Source organism: Fusarium keratoplasticum, chromosome 5, assembly GCF_025433545.1.
Source record: "Fusarium keratoplasticum isolate Fu6.1 chromosome 5, whole genome shotgun sequence".
Classification (NCBI taxonomy): Eukaryota; Fungi; Ascomycota; class Sordariomycetes; order Hypocreales; family Nectriaceae; genus Fusarium; species Fusarium keratoplasticum.
Window position 1 is genome coordinate 3,196,897 of NC_070533.1, and position 17,676 is coordinate 3,214,572.

At 51.7% G+C, this 17,676-nt stretch overlaps 8 protein-coding genes across 8 annotated transcripts; 4 read left to right on the forward strand and 4 right to left on the reverse strand.

The window, feature by feature from the left end:
- Positions 1-296: 296 nt before the first annotated feature.
- NCS57_00763100 (F-box domain-containing protein) lies at positions 297-2,018 on the reverse strand (the record flags this gene model as incomplete). The annotated part of the gene is made up of 1 exon (XM_053057474.1): positions 297-2,018. One exon carries the CDS (start codon positions 2,016-2,018, stop codon positions 297-299), a length of 1,722 nt encoding a protein of 573 aa, XP_052913669.1.
- Positions 2,019-2,447: 429 nt separating this feature from the next.
- On the reverse strand, positions 2,448-3,563 carry NCS57_00763200 (uncharacterized protein; the record flags this gene model as incomplete). The annotated part of the gene is made up of 1 exon (XM_053057475.1): positions 2,448-3,563. The coding sequence occupies one exon, from the start codon at positions 3,561-3,563 to the stop codon at positions 2,448-2,450; it is 1,116 nt and encodes a 371-aa protein (XP_052913670.1).
- A 645-nt stretch (positions 3,564-4,208) lies between these two features.
- On the reverse strand, positions 4,209-5,282 carry NCS57_00763300 (uncharacterized protein; the record flags this gene model as incomplete). Its single annotated transcript, XM_053057476.1, has 1 exon — positions 4,209-5,282. The coding sequence occupies one exon, from the start codon at positions 5,280-5,282 to the stop codon at positions 4,209-4,211; it is 1,074 nt and encodes a 357-aa protein (XP_052913671.1).
- Positions 5,283-6,689: 1,407 nt separating this feature from the next.
- NCS57_00763400 (uncharacterized protein) lies at positions 6,690-7,295 on the forward strand (the record flags this gene model as incomplete). The annotated part of the gene is made up of 1 exon (XM_053057477.1): positions 6,690-7,295. The coding sequence occupies one exon, from the start codon at positions 6,690-6,692 to the stop codon at positions 7,293-7,295; it is 606 nt and encodes a 201-aa protein (XP_052913672.1).
- Positions 7,296-8,025: 730 nt separating this feature from the next.
- NCS57_00763500 (uncharacterized protein) lies at positions 8,026-9,731 on the reverse strand (the record flags this gene model as incomplete). The annotated part of the gene is made up of 9 exons (XM_053057478.1): positions 8,026-8,062; positions 8,125-8,544; positions 8,601-8,741; positions 8,801-8,838; positions 8,893-8,936; positions 8,992-9,132; positions 9,217-9,322; positions 9,525-9,551; positions 9,678-9,731. 9 exons carry the CDS (start codon positions 9,729-9,731, stop codon positions 8,026-8,028), a joined length of 1,008 nt encoding a protein of 335 aa, XP_052913673.1.
- A 1,043-nt stretch (positions 9,732-10,774) lies between these two features.
- NCS57_00763600 (Methyltransf-2 domain-containing protein) lies at positions 10,775-12,054 on the forward strand (the record flags this gene model as incomplete). Its single annotated transcript, XM_053057479.1, has 2 exons — positions 10,775-11,660; positions 11,735-12,054. 2 exons carry the CDS (start codon positions 10,775-10,777, stop codon positions 12,052-12,054), a joined length of 1,206 nt encoding a protein of 401 aa, XP_052913674.1.
- A 1,968-nt stretch (positions 12,055-14,022) lies between these two features.
- Positions 14,023-15,127, forward strand: NCS57_00763700 (Arylacetonitrilase; the record flags this gene model as incomplete). Its single annotated transcript, XM_053057480.1, has 2 exons — positions 14,023-14,189; positions 14,275-15,127. 2 exons carry the CDS (start codon positions 14,023-14,025, stop codon positions 15,125-15,127), a joined length of 1,020 nt encoding a protein of 339 aa, XP_052913675.1.
- A 558-nt stretch (positions 15,128-15,685) lies between these two features.
- NCS57_00763800 (uncharacterized protein) lies at positions 15,686-17,023 on the forward strand (the record flags this gene model as incomplete). Its single annotated transcript, XM_053057481.1, has 2 exons — positions 15,686-16,839; positions 16,891-17,023. The coding sequence occupies 2 exons, from the start codon at positions 15,686-15,688 to the stop codon at positions 17,021-17,023; spliced, it is 1,287 nt and encodes a 428-aa protein (XP_052913676.1).
- Between the last annotated feature and the right edge of the window lie 653 nt (positions 17,024-17,676).

Sequence of the window (17,676 nt, forward strand, 5' to 3'; positions counted from 1 at the left end):
TCAAGAACGATGCTTATACGAGGTTAGGATTGAGGCGGAGTAGATGATCGGTCTTGAAAAGATGGTATCGCCGGGCCAGCTGGGAATATGGCACCTATTGTATAAAGGCGGACACTACAGGTTGAACCTAGGAGGGGATGCCACCCCTTGAGGAGCGCACATACATGCATTTGCGATATTTGTCACGGCGGGTGCTAGAGCTGTGTTGATGGACCATGGTCATCCAGAGCGGCCAAACGTATATTTGCGATAACTCGCTTGCCTCGTCTCTATATACTTGCTCAAACAAGGCCGATCTACACATCCGGCTTCTCCAAACCCTCAGCAATTGAAGCTGCGGCACTCTTCCAAACGTGTTCTGGGTATACCCTCAAGCACTCTTCACACTCTCCACATCCCTCGCAACCTGGATCCTCCCACACCCCTTCCCTTCGATTGATCCGCCACGAGGCAGGCCTCTCTCCAAATGGCCCCGTCTTCAGATCAAACCTGTCTGCAGCAGCAGGAAACTCCCTCCAGTAGCCGCCATCCTCCCTGTTTGTCAGGGTATAGACGTGCACGCCCGTCTCGCGTCCCGCGGCGATTGACTTTTGGAAGCATACCCTTGGGCGTTGGGTTTCTGTCTGCCTTTCGATATCGTCGAGGTAGATGACCTTGAGGTTCTTGTAGGTGCCGGCTTTGATCACGGCCGCGATGGCTGCGTCGGTAAAGTCCATCATGACATCGTCGTCCAGTTGGAGCCAGTCATCACCATTACCCGGCTCTCCCCAGATCATGATGACCTCAAGATTCTTTGGCAGGAACCCATTACACCAATAGTCGACGTATGCTTCAATGCTTGGATTAGAGTCAATTTCTGCCATGGCTAGAAGGTCGATGTCGGATATGCCCACGGACAACTGTCTCATGCCGGGGAATGGGTCTCCTATCTGGTCTGGCAGATAGACGCCGCACCTGTACCCATGAAGGCCCGTCGGCCTGTAAAAGGTCATCTTCCGGAACGTGTCGGGGTAGTTCCTGCTCAGCGCCTCGGGGATCGCATCCGTGTCATCGCATTGGGTCCAATCCTCGAGGCCCCGGAGAGTCATAGTCTGCAGATCCTTACCGACGCTCAGGAAAGGATCGTAGAATATCTGTAGGCCTTGCGCGCGGTCGATGTAGATGTGCTGGATGGTTGACGAACGGGGTTCGAGGCGGTAATTTTCCGTCACGGCATCCGGGTGATCGTTGCCCTCGTCCTCCCAGTCTGGATAGAGGTCTCTAATGTACACACTGTGGATGCCGGGGAGATTGAGAACAGCTGCAAAGTCGAGGAACTCTAACTGGAGTTCGTCGGGGTTGTGATCTTCTTCCTCTTCTGGCAGCCCCGTCGAGACGCCGATGGCTACGTTGCGTAGGGACTGGAAGCCTGGCGGCCACCTCCCGCTGTCCATGCTCCACGATACGGCCTTTGCCATCCATCGGAGGCTCGTATGCAGGTACCGTTCTTTTTCTTTGGCGAACCTGATGCTGTGCAGTCTGGGACATGAGGCGATCAGGAGCAATTTGAGGAAGCCGTCCCCTCCAGTCTCAAGCTCGTTCCTCGCAGCGTCAAATTCGTCTTCGGGTATATCCCACCATTGCTTCGCCATTGAGAAGAAGCCCATAATTTCTTCTCTTTCCAGGCTTGGCTCAATAGACTCTGCGTCGGCGAGTCGTACCAGACCTGTCACGCTCACATCCCAAGCTCGCCATTCCTCCGAGCTACTCCGATTACCCCAGAGCTCCAGCTCCCGCACATGCCAGAGCTCGACACTGCATGATTCTGCGCCCCTCAGAAGACCGAGAACACTCTCAGGTTGGAGGTCGGATACGATGCTGTGGGCAGCGCGGTGGCGATCAAGAATTGGTTGGGAGTGGCGGTGGAGCTTGGAGCAAGTGAGGGCGAGTGAGAGATGTGATGATGGATGGATGTAGTCGATGATGTGGAAGAGGAGCTCAGTTGAGAGGCCGAGAAGGCCAGGCTGAAAGGTCCCCATGGTCGCATGCTCTTGGAAAGTTGTAGTTTGCGCGCCCAATTGTGATTAAATAGAAACATTTGCGGCGGAGTGAGTGTTGGTTGCCTATCTATTAGTGGGTCGATTAGTAGGCATCAACCAGCCTTCGAGTTCACGATGGTGATTCTGACGTTGCACAGGCACATGGGATAATAAGCAAGGATATAAAATATAACATCATGACAGTTAAATATTTAACAAACTTCTTTGTTGCGGACTGAGCTAGCTACTAATCTTGGTTCAAGTCCTGCAAGTCACACATCCGGTTCGGCCCAAGCTCTGCTCTCATCTTGTCTAGCCTCTAACAAATAGGTTTGCATCCCTCATAGATACAAACAAGAGACGAGACTACAGGAGACTGCCTTATTCAGTACAAATAAAAGAAAAAACACAAGATCCCTGACTGGCTTCTCAGATCTCACCAAGGTCAGCGTACCGGAAGTTGGTGTTGGTCCTCATGGCCTCGTTCGGGTCGTTTGCTCGCAGGTATCGTAGAGCGTCTCGGATCTTGACGAGTCGCTGCTGCCCCCATTCAATAATGTTCAGGACACATTTGTGGAATCTGATGTGGTGATCTGGATCCTGGAGCAGGAAGCTCTTGGCCTTGTACATGCCGTACATGCCTTCGTCCATTCGGTAGGTGACAAAGAGTCGGGCTTCGGTGCCGTTCATGGCGATGCTGAAGGCGACGTTGTTGAGCTCGGGGGAGAATGGACCGGTGACTTGATGGACTCGGCGCTCGAGCTTGTTGAAGAGGGCAACGCAGCCGGCTGAGCTGGCGAGGCACGTGTTGGTAGCTCCCCACAGGGAGCCCGTCGAGGTTGGACCATCACCCTGAACTTCGATCGTAAAGAAAGGGTAGAGGCAAGCCCGGGTGGCTTCTGCCTCGAAAAGGGTCTGCTGCTGCTTCTCGGCATCGGAAAACACGTCGAGGCTGTAGCCATACAGCATGGCGGGGGTTGGGGGTCTGGGACCCTCGATGCTCTCCCGGTGAGGGACGACTCCGTAGCACATGGTTTGGTCTCTGACGCCCTGGACGCGGCTGCTGGGCGGAGGGGTGAAGAGTGCTTTGAAGTACTCCTTGATCCGAGCGGATGAACCAGACTCCTCCAAATTGTGCAGCAGTGCATCACCGTTGATTCTCTCTGGGGCAATGCCGGGAAGATCCCTGGCCTGGTTCATCACCCACTCGTAGATGTATTTGACAACTGGAGAGACCTGGCTAGCGGCCTGGAGGGGAGAGAGGTACCAGATGTTGTGCATGCGAAGGAGATGGCGGTCATCATGGTGCCCCAAGACGCTGTGTCTCTGGGTCATCATCCCGCCCGTGTGGGTGCAATGATGCTGGGGCTGGGGAGCATCTGAATGGGACAGTTGAGTTTCGTTGTCGTCAGTGCGACTCTCCTCGTAGCGGATCATACGGAGGTAGCTCTCAGAGTCACTGACCGACCCGTCTCGCTTGAGCAGCATGTGGTCCTGCTTGTTGCCGCGGGTGCCCCAAGAGTCGCTGCTTTGCGACCTAAACATGGCCTGCTTTTCCCTTGTGGAGGATGTGAAAAGCCGGGTGCGGGTGTTGCGTTGGGGATGATGTGTAGGTGTGAAGGTTGATGGACTGGGGTGAGTTGTCGAAAATTCGAGTGTTTGTATACTTGCCTGGTCCTCATTCACCGAGAAGGCTAGTGCTGGTCAAAGTGAAGACAATAGAAAGTGAATGAAGCATTGATATTCACTCTCATGTATGCTGCAAACTATGGATCAGCGTGGCAACTGCCCCTATGCTTGTTTCTATGGCAGCAAATATGTTGATATGGTTGACTGTACTAAGCAAGGAGCTGACGATGAGAAAAGACGATGAGGTTCTGTCGAGACGCGATGTTACCAAGCGACACGATCTTCCGTTGAAAAGTCGTTATCTCAATAGTTGATGGTCTGGGAAGAAATGTAGTAATTATCATTGGCGTCTTAATAGTTGGGAAATAACAAGGTGTGCCCTGAAAGCCCTGATGGCATCTATTGGAAATTCAAAGTACATGATCTCCTATGCCTTCCTATCTAATTCTGTGCCAAATGGTAGTCCTGGTTACATTATAGCCCTATGCCCAGTGCCTCAAGCCGTGAGGAGTATTAACGACATTCCTTCCTCAAGTATAAATCTAATCCGTCTCCGGTCTGCTATAACTCGTATCTTGGATACCATCGAGGGCCGCTACTCTCAATAACCTTGATGGCATCTCGAATCTCCCGAAGTCGATCATTCTTCCCCCAGTCGATGATGCTCTGGATGTAACGATGGAATTTCCTGTAATGCGATGGATTCTCGAGGACGAAGCTGTCGACCTTGTAGACGTGGTCTCTCGTCTCATCAAACGCAAAAGTGACGTAGATGCGCGCAACTGCGCCGTTCATGGCGATGCTGAAGGTGGCGCTATTTAATATTGTGGATGTGTCGCCTCGTTGGCGGACGGCAAGACGCTGGTTGAGTCTGTCGAGCATTCTGACGCAGATAGATGAGGCAATCATGCACTCGTTGGTTGCCTTGTGCATACATCCGTCAGATCCAAAGCCATGACCTTGCATCTGGACTGTCAAGAACGGGTAGAACAGGCTCGTCTCTGTGGCCTTTCCATCCTCGATGACCCAGCTCGGTATACCATTTGGACGATGGAGCGCAGCTTCTCGGTATCCGTACATGACGTCTGGTGCTGGGGCTTGGATTGAGAATCGACTATCCATACGACGCATCAAGTGGTGGTAAATAGGCTCGCCAGTAACGCTATGCAGTAGGAGCTGTTCCCCTGGGAACAGGGAAATGCCTGACCCTTGAAAGTAGAGGCGGATATCTTCACGTGTTGAATGCTCCCAAAGCATGTGTAGTTCATTGCTATCCCGAATACTTCGTCTCGATGGTGGATGACTTCCCGCATGTCTATTCTCCAAGTCGGCAATGAGACGAGAAACGGCATCAGGGACTCTCAGGTGAGCCTTGAAAGGGTCGAGCAGGAGAACACCGTACCAAAGTAGAGGATATCGATCGTCGGCGTATTCAGAGAATGGCTCGTGCTCGTCTGAGCTGCCAGCCTTCTCGAGAGACTCGTCATCAGGGAGCACTGGAGACGGCCAGCGGGCCAGGATAGAGTTGCTGCTTTGGCTTGAATGATAGCTGTGAATGGACAAGGTCCGAGACTTTTGGGAGAAGGAGATCACCGGGCTGACGAGGTCTGACCACGCTGGGGGAGACTGGTCCATCTCTGAGAGGGAGGAGGGTAGAGCTAAGGGAGGGAGGGAGGCGAAGTAGGTAGAGACGACTGGCTGAGATGAAGAAGGGGAGAGTCGAAGGGGGAAGGCAGTTGTATTTGACCTGGTTCTGCCCGAGATGCTATGCAAAGGTACACATTCGAACATAAATTTTAATTGCCATTGAAGAATAAAGTCTTCTGCCCGTTCTCATTATTCTGGGCGGACAAACAAGCTGGGTTGCGGTCCAGGCAGATGTGGTGTTGCACACGAGTTGCGCTGATCAAATTAAGCTCACGCCTTAGGTAGGCTTTAGGCCAAAGTTTACTTCAAGTTCATTGAAGCATTTAGACCAAGCTGTTTTCTTTTATGATGATAGTAGTCAAAGAGCGATCCTGGCTCTCAACCTCAACACCATGGCCACGATCTTGAGCCTCGATACCTGGACTTCGAGACATCAACACCACAACGCGTAATTGGTTTAGTGGTAAAATTCTCCGTTGCCATTCGAGTAACGTCGGGGAGCCCTGGGTTCGATTCCCAGATTACGCACAAAAGGCGCAATCAATGCATCAAATATTCTTTTTGGGTCTCGACTCTTCTTTTTTGGTGGAGTTGTAGGAATTTGTGGGTTGGCCTCTCTGGATCAGATGAAACGGGCTGTGGGATCCGCTCCGCAAATTGGAAGGCAGCTAGAAGAGAGGCGGGATGTGCAGGGATTGATTGCTGTTGGTTGGGATGCGAGAAATGTTGGTTGTTGGATGAAGACGTGCTTTTGAATGAAGGAACAAGAATTAACCGTATGACTCATGCATAGACAAGGAAGGGCGGACAAACGAGGTTCTGCCTGTTTGTTCAGGGATCTTTGGACGTGGTTGAAGTAAAGATCAGAGGTATCGGTGAGAATGGGCCACCTGCTAGCTTAGGAAGTGACCGATCTCCGATGATGAAATGGAGACTGTCAACTTGCCATCAGCCTTCTGTTCTGTCAAAATGAGGTCCCTTGGTGATGGCTATTATTAGGCCTCTTTGCCAGCAAATCTCCAGCCCAAATCCATCGGAGGATCACTCATGCGGATGCACTGAAACTACAGAAATTGTTTCAGCCATACACCAACAGACTTCGCCCCCCTTCAAGGACAGGGCCCTTACATGCTGCACTGACAACGGCCCCAGTAGATAAATCCTGCCAAGCGCTAAGCGCCGCTGCCATTGGGCAATGTCGCTGCAATCTTCACCCCCTGCTAATGACTGCGGATAAACCGTTGGCTTAGACCCTGTCTTGCTTGTTGGTCCAACATGACGATCTGATCCTGCGTTTGTATAAGAAGGCCTCAAAGCCTCAATTTCAATGTTTTCTGTCATCCGCCCTTCTTCTCTCCACCAACTCAACCTCCAAACAAAAAAAAAAAAACAGCCATGCAGCCCAAGTTCCTCTCCCTCCTCGCCGTTATGGCTTCTACGGTCCTCGCCGAGGTCAAGCACGTCGAGGTCGTCCACGTCTTCCAGACCCTCAACGTCCGAGCCCCAGCCATGGGCTTCACGCCTCACAAGCGCAGCGCCCAAGACCTGTTTGTCCGCGCCAAGGATGACGACGAGTGCGCCAGCTCCGTCCTCGACCTCCTCAAGGACATGCCGACACCCACGGGCGACCTCCTGGACTGGTTCCTGAGCGACGTCCCCACCGCTGACCCCTGCAAGCTCACCATCGCCGCCTCGCTGTCCAAACCCTTGGAGACCTATCTTACAAAGGTTGGAGACTATCTCGTCAGCGTCAACGACGATGCCGAAGAACTTGTCAAGGAGTGCAGCACCATCAACCCTCAGGCGGGAGGCCTTGTCCCTGAATGCTCCGGCGGCAAGGGCAGCATGGTCTTTACCGATGCCAGCACCACAAGGACTGCCTCCCTGGAGTATGTTACCGTCGGCGGTAGCGGTAACGCTGCTGCTCCCCGAGCTACTGGCATGGCCGGTGTTGTCGCTGCTGCTGCTGTTGGTGCTGCAGGTGCCCTCATGGCTCTGTGAGCAGAAGTGTATATTTTGGGGGCGTTTCTGAAGTCGTTGGATCTTGGAAATGTGTGTACGATTCGGTGGGAACGGTGTTTGTGGTCCTGTTAGCATGATATCCCGTGCAAGCGCTGCACGACCGAGCAAGATACAATCAGTCTTCTTGTCAACTTTATCTCATGGCGTAGTACCACGTATCATACCGGTTATTGTGTACATGCTATCCAAGTACATCCACGTAGAGTGCATCGTACAAAGGGGTACCCATGTTTGCTCCCGGTGTTTGTCATACAAGACAGCCTCCGTCCCGCCAAGGCGAAATCAATCAATCGTATACTGAATGCAATCTTCCTCCATTATATCCAACACAGCGGACCCGCATCTTTGTTGTTACACCCAACATGGACGTCATGGGGAGCGTCCCGCCAGTTAATGCCTCCGGTGGTAGAGATGAAACGCTTGGTGTGTTGTCACTTGGATCATTGATCAGGATGGTCACTGGTGACATCAAGAACAAAGGGGAGTTGACTGAATTCTGATTGCTTCATTCAAAGGCCGGCATGTTTGCAATTTGTTGATTGTATGCTAGTTACAGGGCAGCTAGGGGAATATCCAGGACCCCTGTGATGTTGGAGTGTGCGACGGTGAGGTTATTCGAGAAATATCCAATAAAAGTCGTAAGGAGACCGAGTCCATAATGTAAGGGTGAATAGGTGGGTAGATAATATCAAATTTCCTATAACTGCAATCAATCGTCCTTGGGTCTTTGTGCGTAGACCACGTAGCTGGAACACATGTCAGTAACCTTCAGACAATCCACACAAGCAGGCTTGTCAAGTTCACTTACTAGGGCCAATATCCGTGCATTCTTGGGTTCTTGATCTCCTTCCTCAAAAATGCGAGGAACACAGTCACTTCGGCGTCGGACCAGCCAAGGCCTTTTTGAAACATCCTCGTCACCATGGCCTCGAGCCCGCTAAGGAGGTTCTCCATCTCCCAGGCGCCAAGAATCTTCATTCGTGGGTCCTTGGGCCATGGGTTGAATGGCAACTTGAAAACCTTTTCGGTCACGTTCTGATAGCCTCGCTCCTCGAGCCAACCCTTCCACTTCATGGGATCGGTAAGACTGGCGCCGAATTTGGCGGAAGCCGTCTCCATCATGTCTGAGAATTTGCGTAGGTAGCTGTCCTCGGGGATCGAGTCATCGTCGCTGCCGAGTAGGCCGACGATGGCCTGGAACTCAACCCAGCCTCCGGGCTTCAAGTGGCTGATGGTGCGCGTTAGTAACATGAAAACCGGTCGGATTTATAGAGTTTAACGCACGTATATGTTTGGTCGATGAGCGCCGGCCAGTCTCGAATAGCGAGCAGTAGGTCTCGCGCGAAAACAAAGTCAAAGCTGTCCTCCTTCCACGTCCATTCTCTCTCGATGTCGTCGAGCTCAAAGCGGCAGTTGGGTGGTACCCTGCGGGGTCAGTCAGCTACTATGCCTGTTGGTGATCACTCTTGTTGATGTATCCATACCACTCGGGTTGCGTTGGGGCGACATCAGTACCAATGACCTAGTCTGATAAGCATGTATGGACGTAAATAAATAGTGAGAAAAGATATCTCACCTCGGCGGCAGGATGTTCCTCAGCCATTTCAATAGACCAGATTCCTATTTCCCGTCAGTTTGGTGTTCCAGCTTGATTCCCAACCAGGATAGGACGGACCTGTTCCGCAGCCAAGATCTAGGATCTTTTGGGGATCGGTGATGGGCGCTAAGTGGCGTTTCTTTCCAATCAGGGCACAGTACTTGGTGTGACACATGTCGATGCGGTCAAGCTCGGCCTCGTCCATAGGGAGACCATATTCTAAAGGCGTAAAACGCAGTCAGCATGATTTCCCTCGCCGCTTGACTGGAAATGTCCAGCAGAATTTGGTGTTTGGGCGCTGACCTTCTTTGCCATAGACGGCGTAGGTCCTTCCTCCTTCAACAGTGCCGTTCAATATAGATGATGTCAAGGACGTCAAAGACGATCTATCGCTCTGGTCATCGTGAACCTAAATAGGAGGTGAGTGTTGGTTAGCGGGTCGTTCCATTGTAGGTGGAGATTTTGCACCATGACCGGGTAGTGTATGGGGGCTCCACGTGGTAGGCATGGTGCTTGCCAACAGATGCATCAATTTGGAAGCTCTAAGCACCCACAATACACCAATGCTTTGAGGGAGACATGGGGTATAAGGTTTACCAGGATTCACTGACCTCATCATCATCGATGCTTGGTTGGTTCTATAAGATGCTCATGGTTAGCAGCTACTATTGCCCCTGTTTCAGGGCCATATTGATCAACTGAATCCGAAAATGGGTAGATATCCGTGCTGCACATTCGCTGTTATAGTCAAGGGAGGAACGTACACTATCAGGTTGGATGAACGAGTCATCGTCCTCACGAGGAACTGGTGAAGACATTGTGATTGTGGGCCGGGCCCCAGGGGGCAGGGGTGCGTGACGCGCTGCCGATGTGACGGGTTCCGCGTCTGAAACTGTCGACCAGGAGCAAAAGACGCCAAGATATATACGAGAAAAGCGCTCCAGACAGAAGCGGATGCGCGCTTGCTCTCTATTGTTGGTTGCGAGAGTGAAAATGGCGGCGTTTGTCGACGGAGAAAGGCGGGACAGTCAGAGCCAAGCGAAGATCAGGGGTGCCAGCGGAGGATATGCTGGTAAGCCGATACAATCGTGATATAGGGATTCCTGATACTTGCATGTCGCCTCCAGCTTTGGAAGGTGCCAGCCACTCCCTCCATTGGGAACCACTGCCCTCTAACCGACCCCTCCTGCTCGTGCTCGGACTCGGGCCTGCGTTCCGATCCGGCTGTCCCGCTAAACCGGGCCCGGTAGGCTCGCGACGGGCCGCTGAGAGTCTGGATCTCGGAGTGCATGAGAGCAGCCCTACAGTGGTGGCTGTTTGGTATTTTTGGTTTCCCTACATTGATACACTTGAAGATGACCAGGTGTCGAATCCCATATTCCTGGAACCAAACAGTCGGGTCAGGATCTTCTCGTGACGCTTAAGTTCCCAGACGCTCGGTCTTCGAGGCTTGGCATGGTCAGATTTCCAGACGCCAGGAAACTCTCCATCCCTTCTGATTGGCCTCGCTACGATGTACTGGCAGGATACCGTCCGCTTCTGCCGCTATCGACCCATCCCCTGGTGTATCGCTTCGAACCTCTCACGTGGAACCCCGCCTCTTGCACCCGCTTTGCTGAATATTCTCAATTACAGCATGCCGCCATGTTCTGAGATAGTGGGAATCCCTCCACCTCCCCTCCGCCCACCGCTCTCTGGCGTATTTACCTTTTAGGGTCGTCCATTTGTTGCTCGTACATACTCTTTGCTGTTGTTGTACATACCTTATCCTACATACCCTTTCTCCACCCTTTATCTTCATCAGCGTCCCCGTGCCTGAAGCTCCAGAACCACAACGGCACGTTAAAGTCGCTCATCCGCAATGGCTAATCCCAAAGTGAGCAAGGCCCTTGAGGAGGCCCGGAAGCTTGTTGCCGATCTGGAGTCGTACGAGGACAACCCGATCAACCACCAGGCCATCATCAAGCAGACTGAGCGCGTCCGCAATGCCTTCCAGGAGCCAATCGACCTGGTGACCCGACTGTTCGAGGACCTCAGTTTGGGAGGTGCTTTTCACACCATCCTAGGTATTCGTGCTTACCACGCTATGCCTGAGGATGGTAGCTCCATCACTGCTGAGGAGCTGGCCCGGATCACCAACGTCGCCCCCACGGTTATCCACCGCACCTACCGTGTTGCCGTCAACCACGGGCTATTCAAGGAGACGGCCCCAGACACTTATGCCCATAATGACCTCTCTCGTGCCCTCAACCCCAAGGCTCTTGGCTCATTCTTCATGATCACTCTGGAGTTCACCCGTGCCTGGATTCACCTCCCCGAGTACCTTAAGTCGCATAAGCCCGATGATGTCTTTGACCTAACCAAGTCCCCCGCCGTGTATTCAGTCGGAAAGGAGCATCTGGGCAAGTCATATTACGAGCTGCTCGAGATTGACCCTGACCCGGAGCGCCGCGAGGTCTGGAACGCCAACATGTTCATGGTTGATCAACTGATGCCCGTCACCGGAATGTTCCCCTTTGCGTCCCTTAAAGAGGAGGTCGAGAAGGATCCGGAGCGCCCATACCTCGTCGACATCGGTGCTGGTCGTGGCCAGTCGTGTTTCGCTATCAAGAAGCAGATTGACGGCGCCTTTGATGCCAAGTTTATCCTACAGGACCTGCCTGGTGTCATTGATAACCTGAAGCCTGAGGAATATCCTGGCTTTGAGCTCATGACCTACGACGCTTTCACGCCGCAGCCTGTTAAGAGTACGTACCTTGTCCTTACTTCAAAGAGATAACCATGTCTCTGGTGAAGACTCCCTGCTAACCGTTTGCTGCAGACGCCCACATCTACTTCATGCGCCGCTTCCTCCATGACTTTTATACCCCAGTCTGTACCGAGTTTGTCAAGAACACAGCCTCGGCCATGGGCCCCGACTCGCGTCTCATCATCTGCGATATGCTGGTCCCAGACATGGTCGAGGACCACGAGAACATGGACCTGTACTGGCTCGACTTTGCTCTTCTGTGCATGACGGGACAGGAGAAGAAGAAGGCCGATTTCGAACAGATATTTGAGGCTGCTGGCTTGGAGCTCGTCAAGATCTACCCCTCTGCTTATGGACGGACAGTGATGCTTGAGGCTAAGCTGAAGCAGTAGTTAGCAAGGATGGCTCTTGGGCAATGATGTAATGAGGGTAATGAAGAATCAAACAAACCACAAAGACAACGCAGAAATAGTCGTCTCCTGATGCACTCGATCGTGCTTCCAGGTCAAGCCTCGATCATGTTGTCGCAATATGTAGAAATAACTCTATGTAACGAGAAAGCCTAGCAAATGGTCACAATGACCTCTGGGACAAAGTGTATTGCCTTCATGAGCGATATATGTATTGGGTGAGATGTGAAAGGAAGAGGGGGAGCGGGGGCCGATGCAACTGAGCACTGACGGACAACTTGAAGAGGCCTGGAGTTGTCTTAGCTCACGTAATCAAGAGGCCTGCTTTGTGTAACAATAACAATCCTACCATTGGATGAAACCGTTAGTATAGTCCGATTCTCTTGTGTCTCGAGCCAGGCCGGCCACGAGGTGGAAGGCGTTTCCTTCCAATGGGCGACGTCCACAACGAAATCCCTCACATAAGTGGCTCACAAGCCGCCAGGCTCATAATGGCCGTGCTTCGCAGTAGAATAACGAAAGGCGGAGATGGGTTGTGCGGCAACGGTTTGCCTTTCGCCGGATTCTACGATTGAGTTTCGTATACCCAGGGGAGCGGCAATACATTGGACAGAATAGCCCCCAACTACTTGCATTTGACGGTACATATACAATTGCCAGAAGTGTATTTTTACCCAGGAATTCATTTCATCAAGCCATAACCAGAGAACCCGCGTTGCCAAATAGAGCACAACGTAAGAAACCAGAGTCGTGAGGGATACGAGGCAATGCTTGATAGACTGAGGATGGAAAATGTCCTCGTTATTTTTTTTACAATGATTTATTTTATTCTCTCGAATTCCTTTTTCTTTTTTACCGATCTTGAACCCAATCCTTGCCAGTCCACGACCATGCTGATAGGTGTAGTGAAAATGAAACCTTACTGCGCACGCGCACAACTAGTAGAACATGAAATGTTATCTTGCCAAACCTTTAATCTTCGCACACGCACGTATACATTGGCCAAAAGGTCCTCTGCAAGAGGCTTCACATGCTTGGGGTTCTGGCTCCATATTTCACCGCAAGATCCCTGGAAACTTGGCGTGTTGGTTGAAGCAGACCGCAAGTGTTTCAGTCGAACATGGATGTAGCAAGGTTGGCATCCTTCGTATAGAAATAAGGTTTACTATGATGCATGAGGGAAATATTATACTCTCTGGAACCAACAGACATTCGCATCGTGGCCTGCTTGATGTAACCCGACTGGTGGACGGATGCAATGTCCTCGTCACATGTGAGTGATAGGTCTGAAAAGATCCTCGGACATACCGACGGTGTAGATGGAAGCTTGGAATTGCAACGTTCTGAAACGTACCGGAAGTTGAATCGGCAGGTTATCATGTCTGTATCTGTTAGGTGATAGCGGTGGCCGGTGTCGATAGAGGTCAAGGTGCAGAGGAGCCATACGGGCTGGGCGCAGCGACGTTCTTATTTAGAGAGTCTCAACAAGGCATTGGCGCTCGTAACCGAAAAATATGCCCTACATAAGCGCCGTCTGACAGTTCTATTAGGCTTGATATGGCGGCTATGCGTGTAAACCTAGGGCCATCAGCCCATGCGGGCAACTCTGACATAAGCCTAGGTCAGATTTGGGACTTTGTCCCTCGGTTCTTCTGCTCTTCTCGAACCCATACAATGGCTGACGGATCTCTCCCCTGGTCTCCCGAGGCCGGGGTTTCGACCGTTGGCAGGCGCGATGTGGGCCATCCTGAAGCGTTCGATGCTCTGAAACGTTGCTCCTATCGTATGATTTTGGTAGATACGCGGCTTCTCGTTGTGGAATGCGGTGCGAAAAGCGCTCTATTTAGACGGTGGTCCGTCCATCTGGTAGTCTCACCGCAGCACGGGATTGACAGCTCCGGGTGTCTACTGTTTCTTTTTTGAGCATAGTGATTATACGTTTTTGCAACCATGACCTCTCCGATCAGAGTTGCCGTTACCCAGGCAGAGCCTGTGTATCTTGACCTAGCGGCTTCGGTCAAGAAGGCTTGCGGACTCATCGCTGAAGCCGCGCAGAATGGGGCTAAGCTTGTCGCCTTCTCCGAGTGCTGGCTTCCGGGGTATCCTGCGTGGATTTGGTAAGTGGCTGAGTTTGTCAACTTCCCCTGCAGTTATTTGTCACTATGTCTATGATTGCTTCTTCTAACACTTGTATTTGCCAAGGGCCCGACCGGTCGATTTCGAGCTTCAGACTCGATACATTTACAACTCTCTACCAATAGAGTCTGAGGCAATGGAGTTGGTCAAAGCTACTGCCAAGGAAAACTCAATTGCGGTCGCCCTCGGCTTCTCCGAGCAGAGCCCGTCCCACAGCATCTACATCTCTCAAGCCATTATATCTCCCCAGGGAGAAGTAGTGATGCACCGACGAAAGATCAAGCCTACGCACATGGAACGCACGCTTTTCGGTGACGGATCAGGAGCGGACCTGAACAATGTGGTCGAGGTCGACTTTGGGGCTGAGCACGGTAAGATCAAGGTTGGATGCTTCGCCTGCTGGGAGCACACACAGCCACTCTTGAAATATCACAGCATCTCACAGGGCGAGGCAATCCACATTTCCATGTGGCCCCCGATCGATCCGTCAGCCGGCGTCGACCATCCAGGCCTGTGGAGTATGACTGCAGATGGGTGCCAGAACCTGTCGCAGACGTACGCCATTGAGAGCACCACCTATGTGCTTCACAGCACTTCGGTGTGCACTCAGAAGGGCATTGAGACGTTGAAGACTCAGGATGGTCTCTCTTGTCGTCAACCTGGTGGAGGTCATAGCTGTGTTATTGGGCCTGATGGTCGACGTCTGACTGCGCCACTTGGCGATGGGAGTCCTGATGAAGAAGGGATTGTATATGCTGATCTTGACCTCACAAAGGTCGTAGCAACTCGAGGCTTTTTGGATATTGTCGGACACTACAGCAGGCCAGATTTGTTGTGGTTGGGTGTTGACAGAGAACAAAAAGAAAACATCATTGCAAAGCAGCACAAAGCCGCCGAGCAGGAAGTTGTACAAGGATAGCAAGCACGCAAGCCAGTATCTAATACTATCTAAAATTCAATTGGTGCGGTATACGCGTCTCGGCGGCTATTTTGCGAGCGCTGCAGGAACAGACCAAAATCTGCCTACTAGGCTGCCCAGGCTGACACTCCGCCTTTCGGGCTGACTCAGAGGCCAAAGTTGAATGGAATCAAAGATCCTCTAGCGACAAGGCAGATGAGACCAGCTTCGGCATCTACCATATTCTAAAATCTAACGGCGAGCCCGGCCAGGCCCACGTTGGCTTAGCTTGCTTATAGAGAGCCAAGGCAACAATGATGAATGGATGGCACGCCACACGACAAATAATGGATATAATTAACCTCATGTCTGATTTCCACACTTCAGCTTGAATCCTTTGCGCATTGAGGCGACATGATACGTTACGTTGACGACTAATCTGAGTAGAAGCCACGGTCAAGACTCAGCCATAAGACCCAAGCTTCAGAGCCGAGATGGAATCGTATAAACGGCCGGCTTGACAACTTCAAAGACTGCCAACTTATCAGACATCCAACTTACACAGTCTGATCAGGCACCATGGCGACCTCAGAAAGAACATCACAGCAGACCAAGCCGTGGCACTTGGTCAGGGCAAGGCACGAGAGCCTCTTCAACCCTCACCAGCGATACTGGTATCAGAATGTCGGATACGTGCTGGGGTCGCTTCTCAACAGCTCTGGATACGCCCAGATGAGCCAGATCAACATCCTTCACCACTTCGCGAACCTCGTCACACCACATCTGGGCTCTGCATTTCGCATAGGACTGCCACGATGGAGAAGCTTCATGACAGACGATTTCACGCCTGTGCAATTGAGCTGGGACTTTCACACAGGCACTGAGAAACCGACTATTAACTATTCTATCGAGCCGATCGGACTGGATGCCGGCACGGCTGTGAATCTACAAAACGCCAGGGCCGCGGAAGACTTCAAGAAGGATCTGTTGGAAGCCTTCCCAGAGACCAACACTACTCTGTTCGAACACTTCCGTTCATGTTTCGACCAAATGTGGATAGGGGGTGGCCCAGGTCATCAGTCCACCATGTTCTGGGGATTTACGCTTGAGGAGAACGCAATCATGAACAAAGCCTACTTTTTCCCGGGCGCCATGGCGCGAGCAACACACCAACCCACGCTGGCCGTGATTCGAGGTGCAGTCGAATCCGTCCCTGGATACAGTCAAGGGAAGCTGGCTTCCTTCAAGCCCTTTGCCGACTATGTGAGTCAGCGTCCAGAGCTGCGTCTTGAGATTGAGATGTTTGCACTGGACTTGGTTAAGGAAGATGAGTCGAAACTGAAAGTTTACTTTCGGGATAGAAGGACAAACTTTGAGGCTGTTAAGGAGACGATGTCTTTGGGAGGGCGACTGCAAGAGCCGAGCTTTGAAATGGGAATTCAAAAGCTACGTCGGCTTTGGGATGCTTTGCTGGGAACGCAAGGTGTACCTGATAACGTCGCACTTCCTTACAAGAATCACAGAACGGCTGGGATTCTGTACCACTTCGAGTTCGGCATGGACGGCCAGCCGCCAAAGATCAGGGTCTATATACCAGTGCGGCATTACGCGGAAAACGATCAGCAAGCCCTCAACGCCTTGACAGGATTCATGGACGAAGAGGCTGGCGAATATGGTAGCCAAACATTTCTGGAGAGTGCGACGAGATACTCGGAATGCCTGCAGAGCACTTTGTAAGTACAAAATTGCCAACATTTTTGCTCGGTGGAACTAACCTCTAGCAGTGATTCAGCGGCCCTTGAGAACAGTCTTGGCGTACAGACTTACATCAGCTATTCTATAGAAAGTGACGGGAATCTGAGGATCGTATCTTATATCAATCCCCAGGTGGGAAAGTTGCGCAACCGCGTACTTTGAGTATTGGAGTTTAGAATGGGAGGCAAGGATATCATACATTGGTTTTTTCTTTCTACCAGAGGTTGCCGGCCAACTCGCTGGGAAACATGGAGTGTCACAAGGGAGTATACGATAGACAGGAAGTTCTAGATTTAGGTTTGATAGGGTATTATTCGTCCATTCAGAGACAACTATTCTCGCGACTATTTAACTTTGGCTGAGCTGTTAGATCAAGCCATCTGAACGCCACAATTGCAACAGGCATGGCCCTGATTGCGACAGCGCTTTAGCGCATATGAAGGAACCGGGGCTCCCAGCATCTGATAACAACTTGAACCTTACAAGTACATGTAACCTCAGACGCTGATGTGGTTGCTTCGTTAGCTTGCTAGATGAGATGGAGGCTGTAGCACATGTTGAAACCCAGCATAGATGCAGCATCTGCAGCAAGACCTACAAGCGAAGTTTGTCAAACCCCCCCCGTGAAGATTATCCTACTGACTTGACAAAGAGGACTTGAGAGACAGACATAGGAGAAGATGTGAGCGTTCACTATTGAAGCCTCGCAAGTCAAAGAGAAAATCATGCGGAGCTTGCGTCAAGTCCAAACTCTCGTGTGATCTTGTCTACCCTTCCTGCTCTCGATGCCTAGCGAGGAACATCAGTTGTCAGTA